This window comes from Phyllostomus hastatus, unplaced genomic scaffold (genome assembly GCF_019186645.2).
Source record: "Phyllostomus hastatus isolate PE091 unplaced genomic scaffold, TTU_PhHast_1.1 phas_scaffold_21, whole genome shotgun sequence".
NCBI classification, from domain to species: Eukaryota; Metazoa; Chordata; class Mammalia; order Chiroptera; family Phyllostomidae; genus Phyllostomus; species Phyllostomus hastatus.
In genome coordinates, this window is record NW_025334017.1 from 2,504,936 (window position 1) to 2,523,939 (window position 19,004).

Here is a 19,004-nt window from a genome sequence, read left to right on the forward strand (position 1 = left end):
ATTCCCTCATTCTTCTAACTAGGGTTTAAATTCAAATAGCCAATGACAAAGATCTTATATTAAGCAGGACAGGAAACCTTTCTATTACTTTCAGTATCAGGGAAAAAAAAGTTTTAAATAAAGCTGTAAAATCTAAATACTGTTTTTTAAAAAACTTGCTGCAATGAATGCTATTCAATGAATGCTATTCTTTCTGCAGTTTTTAAAACCAAATAGTTACCCCAAAACATCACCTCATTCATTCTATGTTCATTTATTCATTCATTCTGGGAATATGTATCAATTTTAAACAAATACTGTGTATTACTAGAAGGAAAAAAAAGCTTCAAAAATCATTAATTGACTCTTTTCATTGAAATTAAAGTATATTTATTAGATTAAAAAGTAAGTTTTCATTCTGGTTGAGATAAATGAATATGACTGTGGGTGAGAAATAAATTCATTTAAAATAAGAAAATGTCACATATTCAATTTCATAAGAAAATGAATTACAATTCAGCTTTTTATTTTTATGTAGCTTGTTTATTTATATTGCACATATCATATATACACACATATATACATACTTGTTATACAAAAATATATTTTAAAAAATCCAACTGGAGAGGAAGATACTGCATTTGATTACTGGTACTATTCTGTTCAATACTTTTAAAATTCAGATTTGAAGGAAACAACAAATCAAAAGCCATTAATTTTTCAGAAAGCTTTACATTCACAAAAATTCATCACTCAATTATATTTTTATTGAAACAATAAGCCATTTGACTTGTTGCAAAGTCAAAATGAATAAGCCATGATATGAAGCAAAGGCAGAGTTTTCTTTAACTCTGCTTTCATCAGCCTAGAATCAACTTCTGACATGAAAGGAAGAGCATGACAGTGACTTTTAACCTTACAGTGATTTTTAACTTCATGCTATTAATGCCATATTATAGGACTGACAATTCACAACACACATTATATTGTTTGTTTACAGTCTCATTAAAAATCATAATTGTAAAATTTAGTTTTCTTAATTTCTTTTTTATTCAATTTGAATAATAGTATATCTTTGTCATTGGGCTTGGCAACTTCACATCATACCTGAAGGAATAATTCAAATTATTCCTTATGTACATATTTTGTCCATAGGATGGACATAAACTTTCATAAACTTTCATAAACATAATCTTTCATAAACTTATGAAAGATCTTGGTATTGTTTAATTAATTCAATCATAATTTCAAATCTACTATAACAATCACAGCAAATACAAAGAATTTAAGATAATATTCCTCACCACAGTCTTAACATGTTTTTCAAAAGTGAATTTTCGAGGCACAAAAACATTATGTGATTTTCCCAAGGTCATGAAAGGAATGAAAGGCAAACAAAAAAGCATTTTTTTACTAACTTAAGCATCTGTTCTAACCCTAGGTTATGGCATCTTTCAAAATTAGCTCAGCACAATAACTACAGAAACTAGACATATTATTTAGGAGTGCTTGTTTAACTGAAATTGCTATTATTAATAAACTTAATTCTAGTAATCTATACATTTATCATACATTATTGGGAATTTATAAAAGGAAACATGATAATTTTCAGAATTAATAGGCATGTAATGAATTAAATTTGACATAACTAAATAAAACAAAATTTACAATTTAAACGAGTTCAGCAAAGGATGCTTATTAACACAAGTTTTACAATAATACATGATTATAAAACTTACAAAATTTAGAAGACAATACTATAGACACAAACATATTAATATAAATGTATTGAATCACCTTCTAGTGGATCTTTTAACTTTTATGAAAACGTTCTAACAAAGCACTCATAATGTTTCCCGGTATTCTTTGATGCTTATCAATCAAAGCTTGAACAGCATTCTTTGTCTATTAAGAAAATAAAAGTAAAGCCATTATTCTTTTAGTTCTCAATAGAGATCATTTATTTTATAAAGATTTTAATGTACTATTACTTTTAAGAAATCCTCCCTAATTTAGCACCCATCTCTCTTCAGAATTACTGGTTTCCTTCTCAGAACACCCATAGTATATTTCTTATACTTATTTTATTATGCTTGAATTACAGTATTGTCCACTTGGATATTTTCTACACCAGAGATATATCCTAACATCTCTACAGCACTGAGTACAGCAATGCCTCACATACAGTAAATTGTTGTATATTAAGAACTGTTGTATACTTTTCTTTCATCACCTTAGACACCAAAAAACTGTATCAGGCAATGAAAAAGGAAAAAGTGAGGAAAACTATAAATGAATGAGCCTATATACTTTAGTTCATTACCTAAATTTCTAGACAGTTTAACAAGACTTTAAATTAAATCCTAACAATAGAAAAGTCAATTAGGATATTTCAAGAAATCGAAACTATTTGTTTCCCATTCAATTCATGACAAATGTTAACACTTTTTACTTTGAAATCAGTTGTGGCTGTCCAAAAAAAAAAGTTTACACATGTATATCATGCATGCATGTACATGCTTCCTTTCAGATGCTAACCTTTCAATGAGCCTTCTTTTAAAATCTTGGGAATCCCTCTATTTAAATATAAGTAATAAACCCTAGCCCAAAGATGAATTTTAAAAATATGCCTCTCTAAACTACAAATTTTCATATCTGTGAAATGGAACTATTTCATACAGTTATTATAAGGATTAAAAGAAACTGAAACTATGTCTTCAGGTGAGTAACATATAGATTGTATTCTATGAAGTATATATTCTGAATTTTATCCACTTACTCAAAAAATATTAGGTGCTTTAGAAGCTATAACATCAGCGAAAAAAAAGCTCAAATCTCAAGGTGCTCATAATAAGCATAATCAAGTACAAAGTATTTAAAACGTAAGATCATTTGTGACATGTATCATCTGAGATGTGAAAAGAAAGTATTTGGAAGTTCAGACTTGTGAGCCCATCTGGTGGGCAACAACCAGGGAAGAACACATCAACGAGGTTTAGTTTGGGTCTCCAAAGACCAATAACATTTCAGTAACAGTGAATGAAAAAAGCATGAGAAAAGAGACCACAGGAAAACAACTGTAAGAAGGAATGGCAAGGTAGTGAGTTTGGCTAGAGTTTCAGGTATGTGCTCATAAGCTGGGTGGCATAGGCTTTAAAATTAGTATTCTATTAAATCATAAAGGGAGTTAAACACCAAGTGGAAAAGTATAAATTTTGTTTAGTATGAACTAAGGGATCAAGAAAGGATTTGGGGATGAAGAAATATAAGGACTATGTATTAAGAAAATACAACTGTTGCAAAGATCACCAATGATCCCCTCGTGTCACTAAATCCAATAAACATTCTTTTAATCTTATTTGACCTGTCAATCACCCTTGATCTTACTTCTGTAACTACTGATATATGTATGGGAGGAAAAGTTAGTTTCATCTGGCTTTTAGGTTATATCCTAAAGGAGAATGCATTTGTTAGAGGACAGCAAAGAAATGTGCTATATTAACAATAAAGAACAATCTCATTTTGTAGATTTATATCCCCCAAATCAGGCACAGATTTATTCTTCAAAGGTTCAGTAATCTTACTCATTTCCACAGCTTTAATTACCATCCATTTGCTGATGACTCCAAATCTGTATCTCCAGGCCACTCAATTTCAAATAGAAATGTTCAATATAATTTCCCTTGACTGTTTTAAAGGCATCTCAAACTCAACCTGCTTAAGACTAAATTAACATTCTTTCCCCCTCACACTTTGTCCTTTCCTGAGTTCACTCCCTATTATAGCCAATGACACTCACATAAATATAGCCAGGTAAGCTGAAGCCCCAGAGTCATCCTCAAAACTGCCTCTCACTCACAACAGCCATTCCATCAGTAGCAACCATTAGTATCACCTCCCCAATCCTACTCAGATCGGTTCACTTCTCTCCATCTTCTTTCTACCTTACTAATACATGTACATATAACATACATACATGTAAGTGAATCTGTACTTAGATGCATATGTGGATATGAGTATGAGAATGTAGAGTGAGAGGCATAGAGACAGAAACAAACATTGTAAACACGGAAACAAAACAATGGAGAAATTAAGACTGAGAGAACTTTAAGGAAATATCCCAAATGTCTTCTTCAGTATTAGTGCAATAGATTTTAATTTAGATGTAGTGTTTAAAAAATGGTTCTCAACAATCAAATGCCTGAATAGTCTATTACCCATTTTTAAAATGAGGTTCATTTCCACATTAGTTTGGATGCTAGTCATTTTGAATTTGTAATAATCCAGGGATCATTATGTTCTAGTTTGTAATTATATTAACAACAATGAAGATTAGAAAATCATAACAATGCATTTACAAAAGGAAAATTTCAAGTATTCTTTATTTTAGGTACACTTTAGTTCAATAATGACAACTTAACAGTAAAAAATATGGATGGAGCAACAAGATATTTAAGTAAATTCCCTCAAGAAATTCTACTAAACTATGCTTTAGTCAACTACTTCTGCTAACTTAAGTACTGATAATAAAGTACATGAAGTAACTGGAGACAATAACTAAGGTATTTCAATGGTCCAGAAAGACATTTCCTTTCTTGCTAAGTTTGAATTGGTGAAGCCTACACACACACACACACACACACACACACACACACACGGTGAAGCTTATATATGTGTGTGTGAAACTTATGTATATATATGTATATATGTAACACACACACATATATATATATGGAGAGAGAGAGAATTTTTTTTCATATGAAAAAATCAAGTCACTGGAATTCAACTATCAGTAATACATCTTCCTTAACTGAGAAAAGAAAAGGAATAGAATTCATTTAATTTCAAACCTGAAACAAGCCTTTGAAATAAGGTCAGGCTTTTCTTTCCCTCTCTCTCCATCAGCTTCTATTTTCACCATAAAAAAAAAAAAAAAGACAACATCTATAAAGTGTTCCTAACTAGCTCTGACCCACTTAAATCCTAATAGATAGGCAGGAAAAAAACTGAAAAAGAACAAAACAGAATTCGGTTATATCCTAAAGGAGAATGCATTTGTTAGAGGACAGCAAAGAAATGTGCTATGTTAACAATAAAGAAGCGATGTCACAGGGTGAGGTCTCAGCCTGGTGTAGGACTCCTGCAGCTATCTCAGGAAGGCATCGCTTCAGGATGAGAGAGGAGCCATGCTTTGCAGAGAGCATGTCCTAATCCTAAAACTCAGTGTCATAAAGTTTTACTTTCAAAATAAAAAAGAGCAATAAACTGTAAGTGTACTTAATGAACCATTAGAATAATTGGAGGTAAGTCTTCTAAGAATAGACAAGTTCATAGACAAGGCCCATTATCGTTACCTTCGTGATACTTCCTATATATCAGCTATTTGATTTGAATAGTATCATCTAATATAATATAGTTGGTTCGGCTACTCATCCTTTACTAAGTGTCTAACTTTGCTGAGTCAGACTATAACACATTCATTCATTCCTACCTACCACCTATTCTGGGCCTTATCTGTAGAAGGAGCCCAGGTCCTATTCCACTAGAATCCAGTGTGGCCGTGTGACTGCTTTGGCCAGTAACATGTCAGTGAGAGTGAGTGAGTCACTTCCAAACAGAAGCTTTGAGTGCCATCTCATGGTTCCATTCCTGACGTTTTCCATTTGCCATGAAATGGCAACCCCCAACACAGGGTTCTTTCAGCCTGAACGCTGGATAAAGAAGACATGGACCTCAGGGGAAACATAACATGAATAAAAAGTAAGCTTTACTGTCCTAACCCTCTCAGATTCTATGGCTGTTTGTTATTGCAGCATAACCCAGCAAAGCTGACTAAATCATACAGTGTTCCCATGTGTAAAACAGTGATAACAAGGAAAACCCTAGAAAATTAAAGTGAGGATTAAATCAGACTATACATGGAAAAGAAGAAGACAGAAACACAGATTATCTTTGTTCACAGATGATATGATTTTATGAGTAGAAAATCCAAAAGATTTCACAAAGAACTGTTAGAACTAATAAATGAATTCAGCAAAGTTGCAGGATATAAAATCAACACACAAAAATCAGTTGTGTTTCTATACCTTAGTTATGAACAATCTGAAAAAGAAAATGAAAAAACAATCCCATCAAAAATAATAAAATACTTAGGAGTAAACTAAGGAAGAGAAAATCTTATACATTGCAAACTATAAAGAAAAATTGCTGAAAGAAATTAATTAAGACATAAATAAATGGAAAGATATCCTGTATTCATGGATTTGGAAGGCTTAATATTGTTAAGATGACCATACTATCCAAAGAAATCTACACATTCAACACAATCCCTATCAAAATTCCAACAGCATTTTTGTCCAAATAGACATCTTAAAATTTGTAAGAAATGTCCAAAGACACTGAATAGCCAAAATGATCTTGAACTGAAAAAATAAAAACAATGTTGCAGGCCTCACACTTCCTGATTTCAAAACATATTACAAAACTACACTAATCAAAACTGGCATGAAGACAGACACACAGACCGATGGAACAAAATAGCCCAGAAATAAACCTTTGCATGTATGATAAATGTTCTTTTGACACGAGTGACAAGACCACATAATGAGAAAACGACAGTCTCTTCATCAGGTAGTAGGAAAACTGGGTATCCACATGTAAAAAAAAGAAGTTGGACCTTATATTACATACAAAAGTTAAGCCCAAATGTATTAAAAAGCTAAACATAAGACCTAAAGCCAAAAGACCTGTACTGGGAAAACTACAGAAAACTGAGGAAGATACAAATAAATGGAAGCATACACTGAGTTCATGGACTGGAAGAATTAACATCATTAAAATGTCCATATTACCCAAACCAATTTATAGATTCAATGAAATTCCTATTAAAATACCAATGGATATTTCACAGATCTGGAACAAATATTCCAAAAAGGTATATGGAACCAAAAAAGACCCCGGATAGCCTCAGCAATACTGAGAAAGAAGAACAAAGTTGGAGAGATCACAACACCTGATATCAAACTATACTACAAGCCCACTATAATCAGGACAGTCTGGCAGTGGCATAAGAACAGACACATAGATCAATGGAACAGAACAGAGGGCCCAGAAATAAACCCATGTCTCAATGGTCAATTAATATTTGACAGAGGGGGCATCAGCATACAATGGAGTAAAAACAGTCCCTTCAGTAAATGGTGTTGGGAGAACTGGACTGGTATGTGCAAAAAAATGAAACTAGACCACCAACTTACACCATACACCAGAATAAATGACTTAAATATAAGTTGTGATGCCATAAAAGTCCTAGCAGAAAACATAGGCAGTAATTTTCATATATCCCACATGGCAATATTATTGCCAATACATCTCCTAGGGCAAGGCAAATGAAGGAAAAAAATAAACAAATGGGACTACCTCAAATTAAAAAGTTTCTGCACGGCTAAAGAGACCATAATTAAAAAGGAAAAGGGAACAGACTGTTTGGGAGAACATATTTGCCAGTGATACATTGGACAAGGGCTTAATCTCCAAAATAGATAAAGAACTCATAAAACTCAACACTATGAAGACAACCCAATTAAAAAACTGGCAAAGGACCTTAACAGACACTTCTCCAAGTAGGACATACACATGGCCCACAGACATATGTAAAAATGCTCAACATCACTAGCCATCAGAGAGATGAAAATTAAAACCACAATGAGATATCACCTTACATCTGTCAAAATGATTATCATCAATAAATCAACAAGCAACAAGTGCTGGCAAGGATATAGAGAAAAGGGAACCCTAGTGCACTGTTGGTGGGATTACAGCCTGATGCAGCCACTGTGGAAAACAGTATGGAATTTCCTCAAAAAATTTAAAATGGAACTGCCTTTTGACCCGGCAATTCCACTGCTGGGAATAGACCATAAGAATCCTGAAACACCAATTCAAAAGAACTTATGCACCCCTATGTTCATAGCAGTGCTATTTACAATAGCCAAGTGCTGTAAACATCCCAAGTGCCCATCAGTAGATGAGTAGATTAAAAAACTGTGGTACATTTACACAATGGAATACTATGCAGCAAAAAGGAAGAAGGAAGTTCTACCTTTTGCATCAGCATGGGTGGAATTGACAACTATTATGCTAAGTGAAATAAGCCAAATACTTTATGGTGAAAGACAAATACCATATGATCTCTCTTAAAACTGAATCTAATGAACAAAATAAACTAATGAGAAACACAGAACCAGAGACATGGGAACATGGAACAGACTGTATCTGTAGGAAGACAGAAGGGAAAAGGAAAATGGTGGAAGGAAGGGAAAAGGATTAGTTAAAGAACATGTATGAATGACCAACGGACATGGACAAAAGCGAAGATTGACTGTGGGAGAGAAGGGTGAGCTGGGTGGAGGTGGGGGAAGGGAAAGAAATTGGGGCAACTGTAGTACAATCAACAATAAAAAATAGCCCTGGGTGGCGTAGCTCAGTGGATTGAGCGTGGGCTGAGAACCAAAGTGTCGCAGGTTCGATTCCCGACTGGGAATCCATGGCCTGGGTTCCATGGCCAGGGTTGCAGGCCATGACCCCCAGCAACCACACACTGATGTTTCTCTCTTTCTATCTCCCTCCCTTCCTTCTCTAAAAAATAAATAAATAAAATCATTAAAAAAAAACAATAAAAAAATAAAGTAGAAAAAAAAGGACCTGAAACTATACAACTCATAGAAGAAAATAGGAGAAAAGCATCATGGCATTAAATTTAGCAATGATTTCTTGACTATGACACTGAAAGCACAGATGTAAAAAGGAAAAATAGACAAATGGGACTACATCAAAGTAGAAAACTTCTGCACATCAAAAGAAACAACCAACAGGGTTATAAGGAACCTATGGAATGAGAGAAGATATCTGCAAATCATATATCTAATAAGGCACAGGTGGCAAACACAAGGTCCGAGACCCAAACCTTGTTTTATCTGCCCCGGCACCTTGTTTCTCTCCTGAGGCAGTGCATAGCTCTCAGTTAACCTTTAAGGATTAGTTACATTTATACAGTTCTAAAATTACATTGAGTCCTTTGAAGGCAACTGCAAGGCTGATGTGAAAATGAGTTTGACACCCCGGAAATTAATATCCAGAATATAAAGAGTTTCTGTAGTGTACTGGTTATCACATTTGCCTCACAGAATATACAAGGAAGTCCACAATTCAACAACAAAAAGACCCCAAATTATACAATTAGAAAATGGGTGAATGATTTGAACAGACATTTCCCCAAAGAAGATATACAAGTGGCTAAGCATATGAAAAAATGTTTAACACCACTAATCACTAGAGAAATCCAAATTATAATTACAACAAGATACCATCTCAAATTCATTAAAATGGCTACTATAAAAAAAAATAACAAGTTTTGGCAAGGATGTGAGAAAATTGGAACCCTTATGCACTATAGATGGGAATGTAAAATGGCATAGCCACTATGGAAAACAGTATGGAGGAGGTTCCTCAAAAAATTAAAAATAAAGCCCTGGCTCATGTGGCTTAGTGGACTGTGGACTGAGTACCAGACTGAGAACCAAAGAGTTGCAGGTTCAATTCCCAATCGGGGCACATGCCTGGGTTGCAGGCTAGGTCCCCAGTTGGGGGCATGCATGAAACAACCACACATCAATGTTTCTCTCCCTCTCTTCCTCTCTTCCTTCCCCTCTCTCTAAAAAGAAATAAAATCTTTTTAAAAGTTTTATTAAATTAAAAATAGAATTATCATATTGTGAGATATAGAAAATATATCCTGATCTCTGTCTGTGGTTTCTGGCACAGAGCTCCTAAAACCCTTGTAATTTTCTGGGTGATAGAAGTGTCTTTTGTTTTATTGAGGCAACTGTGGGTGGGCTCCTGGAAGAGGGCTGGTCACCACAAAGACCAAGTCATGGTTAGAAGGTTGGAATTTTCAGCTCCATTCCTCATTTTCCAGAGAAGGGAGAGGGGATGGAAATGGAGGTTATAATCGATCATGCCTATGTAAGGAAGCCTCCAAAAAATCCCAATAATACAGAGTTCAGGAAGCTTACAGGTGTGTGAACACATCTACACCAGAAGGGTGATGCACCCACCTCCATGGGACCAGAAGCTCCTGTAGTTGTGACAATCCCAGACTTAGCCCTGTGTATCTCTTCATCTGGCTGTTTACCTGTATCCTTTATTACAACCTTTAGTAAACTGGTAAATGTAAGTGTCTCCCTGAGTTCTGGGAGCCACTCCAGCAAATTAATTAAACCTGAGAAGGGAGTCATGGGAACTTCCAATTTGTAGCCAAACGGAACAGAAGTTGTAGGTGACCTAGGGACCTACTACTTTCCATTGGCATCTCCAGGTAAATTGTGTCAGAATTGAGTTAAATTATAAGACATCCAGCTGGCGTCAGAGAATTGCTTCATGTCGGGGAGAACCTCCAAACATTTAGTGACGAGTGTCAGAAGTGTTCTGTGCAAGAGTACACACAGGTGAAAGAAAGACAGGAAAGAGAAATGTTTTTCATGCCTGTGCTTTTGGTGTCATAGTCTTTCCCTACACAGGAGGGAAAACTAGAGTTTCTCCTTTACACATATGATGCAGCAATCTCATTTTGGGTAGAGGGGATATCCAAAGGAATTCAAAGCAGGATCTTGAAAACGTATTTGCACACCCATGTTCACTGTAGCATTATTCACAAGAACCAACCCAAATTGTCCATCAGTGAATGAATGGATAAACAGATAAACAAAATGTGGCATATACATACAATGGAACATTAACCAGCTTTTTAAAAAACAGAAATCCTGTCACATGCTACAATATGAATCAACTTTGAGGAGTGAAATAAACTAGTCATGAAAAGGCAAATAATGTATGATTCCACTTACATGAAGTTTCAAAGTAGTCAAAATAGTAACAGAAGGTATTTAGAATGGTGGTTGCCAGGGACTTGGGGGAGGATAAATGGGGAGCTGGTATATGATCTCACTTATATGTGGAATCTATAAATGCTGAACTTATGGAAACAAAGGATAGAATGGTGGTTGCCAGAGGCTGGGTTGTGGGGAAATGGGAGGTGTTAGTCAAGGATACAAACTTCAGCTATAAGATAAATTAAGTTCTGAGGACCTAATGTATAGCATGGTGACTATAATTGACAATACTGTATTACATATTTGAGAGATGCTAAGAGAATAGATCATAAATACTCCCACTACACACAAAGAAAAGGTAATTATGGAGGCGATGGATGTGTTAACCTTTGTATGATAATCATTTAGCAATATATACATGTATCAAATCTTCACAATGTACACTGTAAACTTACACAATGTTATGTTTTGATTACATCTCAATATAGCTTGGGGGAAAAATATTGTGTAGTCCATTACCATGAACCAGAATAAAGTGTTGATGGATATATATGATAAGAAAGAAGAGAAAAGAAAGGGAAAGGGAAAGGGAAGGGAAGGGAAGGGAAGGGAAGGGAAGGAGGAAAGAAAAAAAGATGGTGTTCAGTGGGTATAGAAATTCAATTTTGCAGGATAAAAAGGTTCTAGAGATCATTTGCACTATGTTGAGTATATTTAACTCTATTAAACCATACACTTAAATTAAAAACGGTTAAGCTGATAAATTTACATCATATGTTTTTACCACAATTTAAAAAAAAAATTTAAAGAAATCAAGCTATCTATATAAAAAAGCATAACATGTAACATATGTTAAGCAGAAGCATAACATACTCATCTTATTTTCTAGGAGCTTCAATAATATAACATTTATTTTTTTTATGTAGCTTCATACTCTCAGAAAAGTATAATTACAAGCTGAGGGTCTTATCTCATGTTTCTTTATCTCTTTGCAGGAACAAATAGTACTGACAATTCCCACGTTTGAAAAAACCTCACTTGCTGACTTCTCTCACATAATTTTACTTGTTCTCCTACCTCTCTGCTACTTCCCTTTTAGCCAGATTGGGTTGTTTTCCATCACCTGTTCCTTAAATGTTGTATCTTCTACAATCTGTCCTTAGTCCTCTTCCCTCTCCAACCCACCCTGGATAGCTCATGGCTTCAGTTATTATGTCAGGGCAAATGACTTACAAATCATCACTAGTTCCGACTTCTTTCCCAAATTTGAATAAAATATTTCCAAAAACCTACGTATATATGAGGTCTGTCCAGAAAAAGTCAAAGCATTGTTAATATAACAAGAATGATTTGCACAACACTGCTGTAACCTGGTAGCCAAGAAGAGTGGACTGGAACGCACATGTGTGAACAATGGTGACTTTACTGTACTAGTCAGTGTGGACAATAGATGTTGTTGAGTGAGCATGTGCACTGTGAGGCTATCCCATTCAAAATGACTGAGCAAGTAGAGCAACAAATCTGCATCGAATTTTGCATTAAATTTGAACATTGTTCCACAGAAACTATTCCCATGATTCAGAAAGCCGCAGCTGTGGACAACTGGTAATTGCCAGCTTTATCATGACAACACACCCACTCATGCATCACATCTCATGCAGAGTTTTGTGGCAAAACATCAAATCACCCAGGTGATTCAGACCCTCTATCACTCAGATTTGGCACCCTGCAACTTCTGCCTTTTCCCAATATTAAAACTACCTTTGAAAGGGAAGTTTTCAGACCATGATGAAATTCAGTAAAATATGACAGGGCAGCTGATGATGCTTGGGAGAACTGTGTGAGGTCCCAAGGTGCCTACTTTGAAGGGGACAGAGGTATTATTGTCCTATGTGCAATGTTTCTTGTATCTTGTATCCTCTCCAATAAATGTTTTTATTTTTCTTATTACATGGCTGGAAACTTTCTGGACAGACCTTGTAAATGTATACATAGCTATTATACAGGTAACTATATAGAATTAGTTTTCAAGTCTGGTGCATTCTATCTCTGTACAATCTCTCAAATCTGTACCTTGCTCTGCCTTTCAAGTAGATAAGATCATTATCTAGTTCATTCATTCATCCAACACTTATTCAGATCTAATTACCTAATACTGTACTAGCAACCAGAAATATAAAATTTCATAGCATAACCTCTGCTCTGAAAAAGGGCATTTTAATTTACATGTCCTAAGTTATCACAGTTGCTAGCATCATCACAAACCACTGCAGAGGAAGAGATTATACATCTGCTTGCTCTGGCCAAAAAAATCTGAGTGCACCTGATATGAGCCATTTCCAAATAGAGGTTTATCCTAATTTAAATATATTTAATAGACAAATTCCCTGGTATGATTACTTAAGGGCCTAAAAATGTAGCTCCTACTTACTTTTTCAATTTCATCAACCAAACATACCCACTAAGCTAGTGAACCCAAATTTATTCCACAGCTGTTGTTAAGTGCTATTCAAGGAAAAACAGGTTTTGGTCAAATGAGATTGGAAAATGCTCTTTGAAACAAAGTTAAACAGACCACTTTACTGCAGGGTTTCTTAAAATCTTTAATATGTTAATGTGCTTTGCAAAATTTCTAGAGGAGAATTTATTACACAGTCTTTCCCAACCTCCCTGTTCTAATCACATCCCCTCAAAACTGTTGGTATATGTAGTCAGTTTAGTTCCTACCACTGCTTCTTTGTTCATACTCCACCTTCCACCTCAAGTCCACACATCTAAGACATGCCCACCTTTCAAATGCCCTCATTCTAAAAAGTTTTCTAGTTTTTCAACTTATAAAGCAGTCACTATCCTTTTGAGTTTTACTAGTCTCACTCAAATTCAGCCTTCATATTGCTTCTAGTAATCTTTCTAAATGCAAACCTAATATGGGTTGGCCAAAAAGTTCATTTGTTTTTTTTCCATGAGATGGCTCTAGTACCACTTAGTTCTCTTTAACTTCATTTGAAACAATTTTGTTAGATTGCATTATGACATCTGCCACAACAGCTTGCATTTTTAAAAAAGGCAGAAAACAATTAAATTAAAATTAAAAAACATTGAAATTAACGAATTTTTGTGAAGCCATTTTAATATTGAAGATAGAGGAAGATAAGCAACATTTTTGGTATATTATACTTTATTATTTCAAGAGAAGTAAAAACACAACTAAAACGCATCTTGCTGGACGATGATCCACAGGGTCAGGCAGACCAATTTAAGTTGATAGTGATCAAATTGAGACACTAATTAAGAATGCTCCATGTTATTCCATGAAGGAGATAGCCAACATACTAAAAATATCCAAATCAATAAAGTTGTTAGTGAAAATGAAAAATGTGTCATTTACAGAATAAAGTAAATGAACTTTTTGGCCAACCCAATAATTTACATACCTTTCCTTTGTGCTTCCATAATACTCTAGCATAGCAGTTCTCAACCAGGGTTGATTTTGTGCCCCAGGTGACATATGACAATGTCTACAGACTTGTTTTTAATTGTCACATTTTAGAATAGACCGTTCTTTGTTGTGGGGAGCTGTCCGGTACATTGTAGGATGTTTATGACCATCTGCGGCCTCTACTCACTAGATGCCAGTAGCACCACCACCACTTCCCAAGTCCTGCCCACTGTGACAATAAAAAATGTCTCCAGATTGGCAAATGTTCCCTAGGAAGGAAATCACCACTGATCTAGAGCATGCTTGTAAAATAAATTAATAAATTAATGAATTTTTATTATAATATTAAAACTAAAAAAGTCTATCAAAGGACTAAGAAAGAAAGAATAATTTACCTTTTCAGCTAATTCTTCTGCTGTTATCTTTGGGTCATATGGAATAGGATCACCTAAATAGGTGCGTAACTTCACTGGAAAACCTCCATACATTGGAGCAAATGGATAGCGGAATTTTTCATAAAGCCACCTAAATAACCCTGTTTTAAGGTAAACAAAATCATTTAATTGGTTACATATTCTGAGCATGTAACTACAAACTCTCAAATTAATTATGTAAGGTTTAGAGGAAGGTGACAAACAATATCACCTCTTGGTAATTTTTTTTTTAATTGAGCTTTTCCTCAGTTGTAATAAATGTGCAAGAAATTAACAGAAGAAACTGGAGAGTAATAAGGGAGCTTATGGGTACTCTGTACTTTCTGTTCAATTTTTCTGTAAACCTAAAAATTTTTTTAAAAAAGGCCTATTGATTTTCTTAAATTAGCTTTTAAAAGTATGAGAATTTTAAAGGCAAAGTACTAAATTGCAAAACAAAGTATAAAAGCCTGAAACCAAAAACTAGAAGCTAAAAAGTCTAGAGACTCAAAAATACATAATTTAGCGCTGGCTAGGTGGCTCAGTTAATTAGAAGTTGGTTGGAACGTCGCCCCATACACCAAAAGGTTGCAGGTTCAATTCCTCATCAGGGCACACTGGTTGTAGGTTCAGTTCCCAGGTGGGGTATAAACAGGAGGCAATCAATCTATCTTTCTCTCACATAAACATTTTTTTTCTCTCTCTCTCCCTCCCCTTTCCGCTCTCTCTAAAATTAATAAACATATCCTCAGGTGAGGATTTAAAAAAATCTATTTTTAGAAAAAACTAAGCATGATTTTAAAAAATATATATGATTTACATGAATAAAAGAAGAAAAAATGAAGCATAAAATAAATTCACAAACATGAGACCAAAATGCATCAATAAACTACATAAAAACTAAAATATTACTGTCAATTAGGGCAAACATGACAAAGCAAAAAATTACTAATGCGAATGATAATGTATATACAATTTAGCAACATTAAAAGTAGTAATAATACAAAATAAACCGATAGACTTTAAGACTAAGTTAAAAAAATAAATCTAAAAAAGGCAAGCAACATGGAATACATAATCATTAAGTGTACTGGAAATTTAAATCACTGTTTACACATGGAAACACCGTAAGACCCAAAGTGAAACTAAAAAAAAAGTCACTAGGCACTACTTTTTGATATTCAACTACCAAAGCAAAAAAAAAAAAATTAAAGCAGTATAAAAGGATTTTGAGATCACTTTGCAATTAAAGAAGCAAAATTAGGAATAATTTCTGGTATGCAACTTAAATTCTGAAGAATGATCTGTGAGAAATTAAAATTAATAATAAATAACTTTTGTTAAACAACAAAAGTTAAATGTTTCATCAACCTGCCTTTCCAATTTAAATTTGAAAAGAAAAAAGAAAAAAAATAAGACCTATAAAACATAACAGAATATCAACAATAAAGCAATGTTGGACATAAAAGAAATAACAGAAGTTTAAAGTTCTTCAGGAAGGGATTTGTATAAGGATATAAACACTAATAATATAATGTTAGGGATATAAAATACAGTCAACCAAATGTCATGTATAAAGCTTACAGTAGAAAAATAATAGTATGAAAATTTCAAAAGAGAAACAAAACAGACATATTGCAAAGGAAAAGCACTCCTATAACTAGATTCAGAGCTTATTTTGTTACCACTCAATTAAAGGTAGGCAAAAAGAAGCAAGTGTATCATGGTTCAAAATATTTTAAAACAAACAAATAAAAAAGTAACAAATCAAGAAGTAAAACCAAGGCAAATTATATTTCCTTAGGTTATTCACCTTAATTCAGTATCATATTATCATCCATTGTTAAAGCTGCAACTTCTTCAGGGGTGAGTTAGGAAGACGGTCTATTATATGTAAATCTGTCCTAACCTTCAACAACATGTTTTAATACAAGTAAATTATATAATGCTCTGTAATTTTAAAAAGTCCATGAAAAACAAGCTTCAGTATGTTTAAGAGACAAAAACCCAACATCTAAGGACTGATATTTCTTACAACCAGTTATTTAGCCTTTAAATAGGAAAACATCTACAATTTGAACACTTCATGGGTTCAAAAGCCCAAATATTTAAAATATTACATATGAAAACTTAAAAAAGAAACCAAAAGATAAAATAAAATATTATATTATAAATATTACATTATCATTAAAAAAACCATATGAACTAGAACTTACTTGTTCCTCCAAGTGATCTAAATCCTTCTCGTATATTTTGTGTAAACATAGGAATAATGGGCTAAAGAGAAAATTTGAATTAAAAAGTAAATATATTAATCCATTCAATGTCTCTATTGAGTCACTAATGTAAACTTTTGAGGGACTGTTTAAGATTATGAAAATAAAGTACTTATAAAATAAAGGCATACTTTTATCACTAGGTTGCTTAGACTAAACTTGGTCATTTGTAGAAATAAATTAATAAAATAAATGTGGAAAGTTAAATTGGTTTTAGTGGGTTTCTGAATGCTATGCTCACTGAAGAAAAAGAAGACAAAGAGTCTCGCTACTAGGAAATTTATATAAATTTAAATGACAAGTTTTGGCCACATGCTGTCACAAAATTAGTAAAAATCATTTATTTTTGTGAGCTTATTAAATCTAAAAATGTTCAACATCAATGAAAAGTAAGGATAAGACTCATCACACAAAAAGGAAAACCATATATATAAAAAATTCTTCACATCATTAATTTTGGAGGACTTCTTCTTACAAGTTTATGGTTCTCATTTTTCTATGAATGTCAATAATTAAGTATAATTTTAAAAATGAAGACCTTAACCAAATGCCATAAAACAATGGGTGAAGGAGCAAAGGATCATGTGAGGAGGTTATGCCACAGTAAAACTGACACAGATGAAAAACTGAACACTTTAAAGCATACACAAAATATACCAAGTAAAATGGTTTTAGAATAGAAAAAACTGTGGAGACAGCAAGTGTCACTTGACTTACAATCCATATTTGCTTAATACAGAAATACTTGCCTTGGTGAGCAGGGTTTGAGATAATGTAAATCAGCTGACATTTAAAAAGCCATTCCTATTCAGCTTTGGAAAAGAGTAAAATATGGTGGACTGAAGGAAAGAGACTACAGGTATAGCTTTTTTCATAAAATTATTATCTCACATATAACTAACTGACCTTTTATTTATTGTATCTTTCCCCTCCCCAAGAAGGACTCTGAATAGCACAGACATTGTTCACTGCTGTATCCCATCATCTAGAACACAGGTGGCAAACACAAGGCCCACAGGCGGAAGCCGGTCCTCCACCTTATTTTATGGGCCCAGGACCTTGTTTCTACCTGGAACAGAGTGGGTGCTAAAAGGAAGTGTGATGGATGAATTAAGGAAGGAATAGATAAACAGAACAGAGAGACAATGCTTTCAACATATTAGTCCATTCTCTGAATACAAAAGGTCAGATATAGGCAGCAGTAAATTGAACACCAGTTAGGAAAAAGAAGTCATGTAAAGAAAAGTCAGTATGTGCATAACAGGGTGCAGCCAAGGGGGAGGGCCCCAAAAAGGGATTTGTAATGAGGTCCAAAACTCAAAGTATCCAGAAAATATTAGAAAAATATATATAGGATGTCCTCACCCCCACCAGGCCGAGCTGGGGGATGGGACACAGGGAGCAGCACCATTCAGAGCTGTTTTCAACAGCTTTGCAGCTAACCTCTGGCATGGTCACTTAACATATCTATAACCTTTAACTGGTTTCATAGACATGTTAAATAGCTGTGGCTGTGCTTTGAGCCAGGGGAATGGAAGTGACTTCCACCCAAGATGTAATTGGGAGTATCCTAAAGGACTTTAATATTTTAATGAAGACAGTAAGTCACCACTCTAAGTCTGTATAGCTTTAAATAAATATTTCCTTTCCTTTCCACAAATCCCTGGCATTGAAAGAAATCTTTCCTCTGGTGGCAGGCATAAAGAACCCAGTGGGGGGTCCTTTTGGTAATAGTATATCTTACACCCCCCCCTTGGGTCTGTTCTGTAACATGTGAAGGGGAACTCTTTTGCACTGTTGGTGGGAATGCAGACTGGTGTAGCCACTATGGAAAGAAGTATAGAGATACCTCAAAAAATTAAAAATGGATCTGCCTTTTGACCCAGCTATCTCACTTCTGGCAATATATGCAAAGGAACCCAAAACACTAATTCGAAAGAACATAAGCAACCCTATGTTCATTGCAGCATTATTTACAGTCACCAAGATATCAAAACAGCCCACGTGC

At 34.2% G+C, this 19,004-nt stretch overlaps 1 protein-coding gene across 4 annotated transcripts in view; it reads right to left on the bottom strand.

Annotated features, from left to right (window-relative positions):
• Positions 1-500: 500 nt before the first annotated feature.
• Positions 501-19,004, bottom strand: part of TMEM68 (transmembrane protein 68) — a 48,366-nt gene continuing 29,862 nt past the window's right edge. For 3 of the 4 annotated variants that reach the window (XM_045861317.1, XM_045861319.1, XM_045861320.1), the window contains 3 exons: positions 16,937-16,997; positions 14,703-14,842; positions 501-1,884 (listed from right to left, as the gene is read on the bottom strand). In XM_045861317.1, the coding sequence (XP_045717273.1) occupies positions 1,792-1,884; positions 14,703-14,842; positions 16,937-16,997 (294 nt within the window). In that variant the 3' untranslated portion in view covers positions 501-1,791. The remainder of the gene's footprint in view (positions 1,885-14,702; positions 14,843-16,936; positions 16,998-19,004) is intronic. The other variant, XM_045861318.1, reaches the window with a different exon arrangement.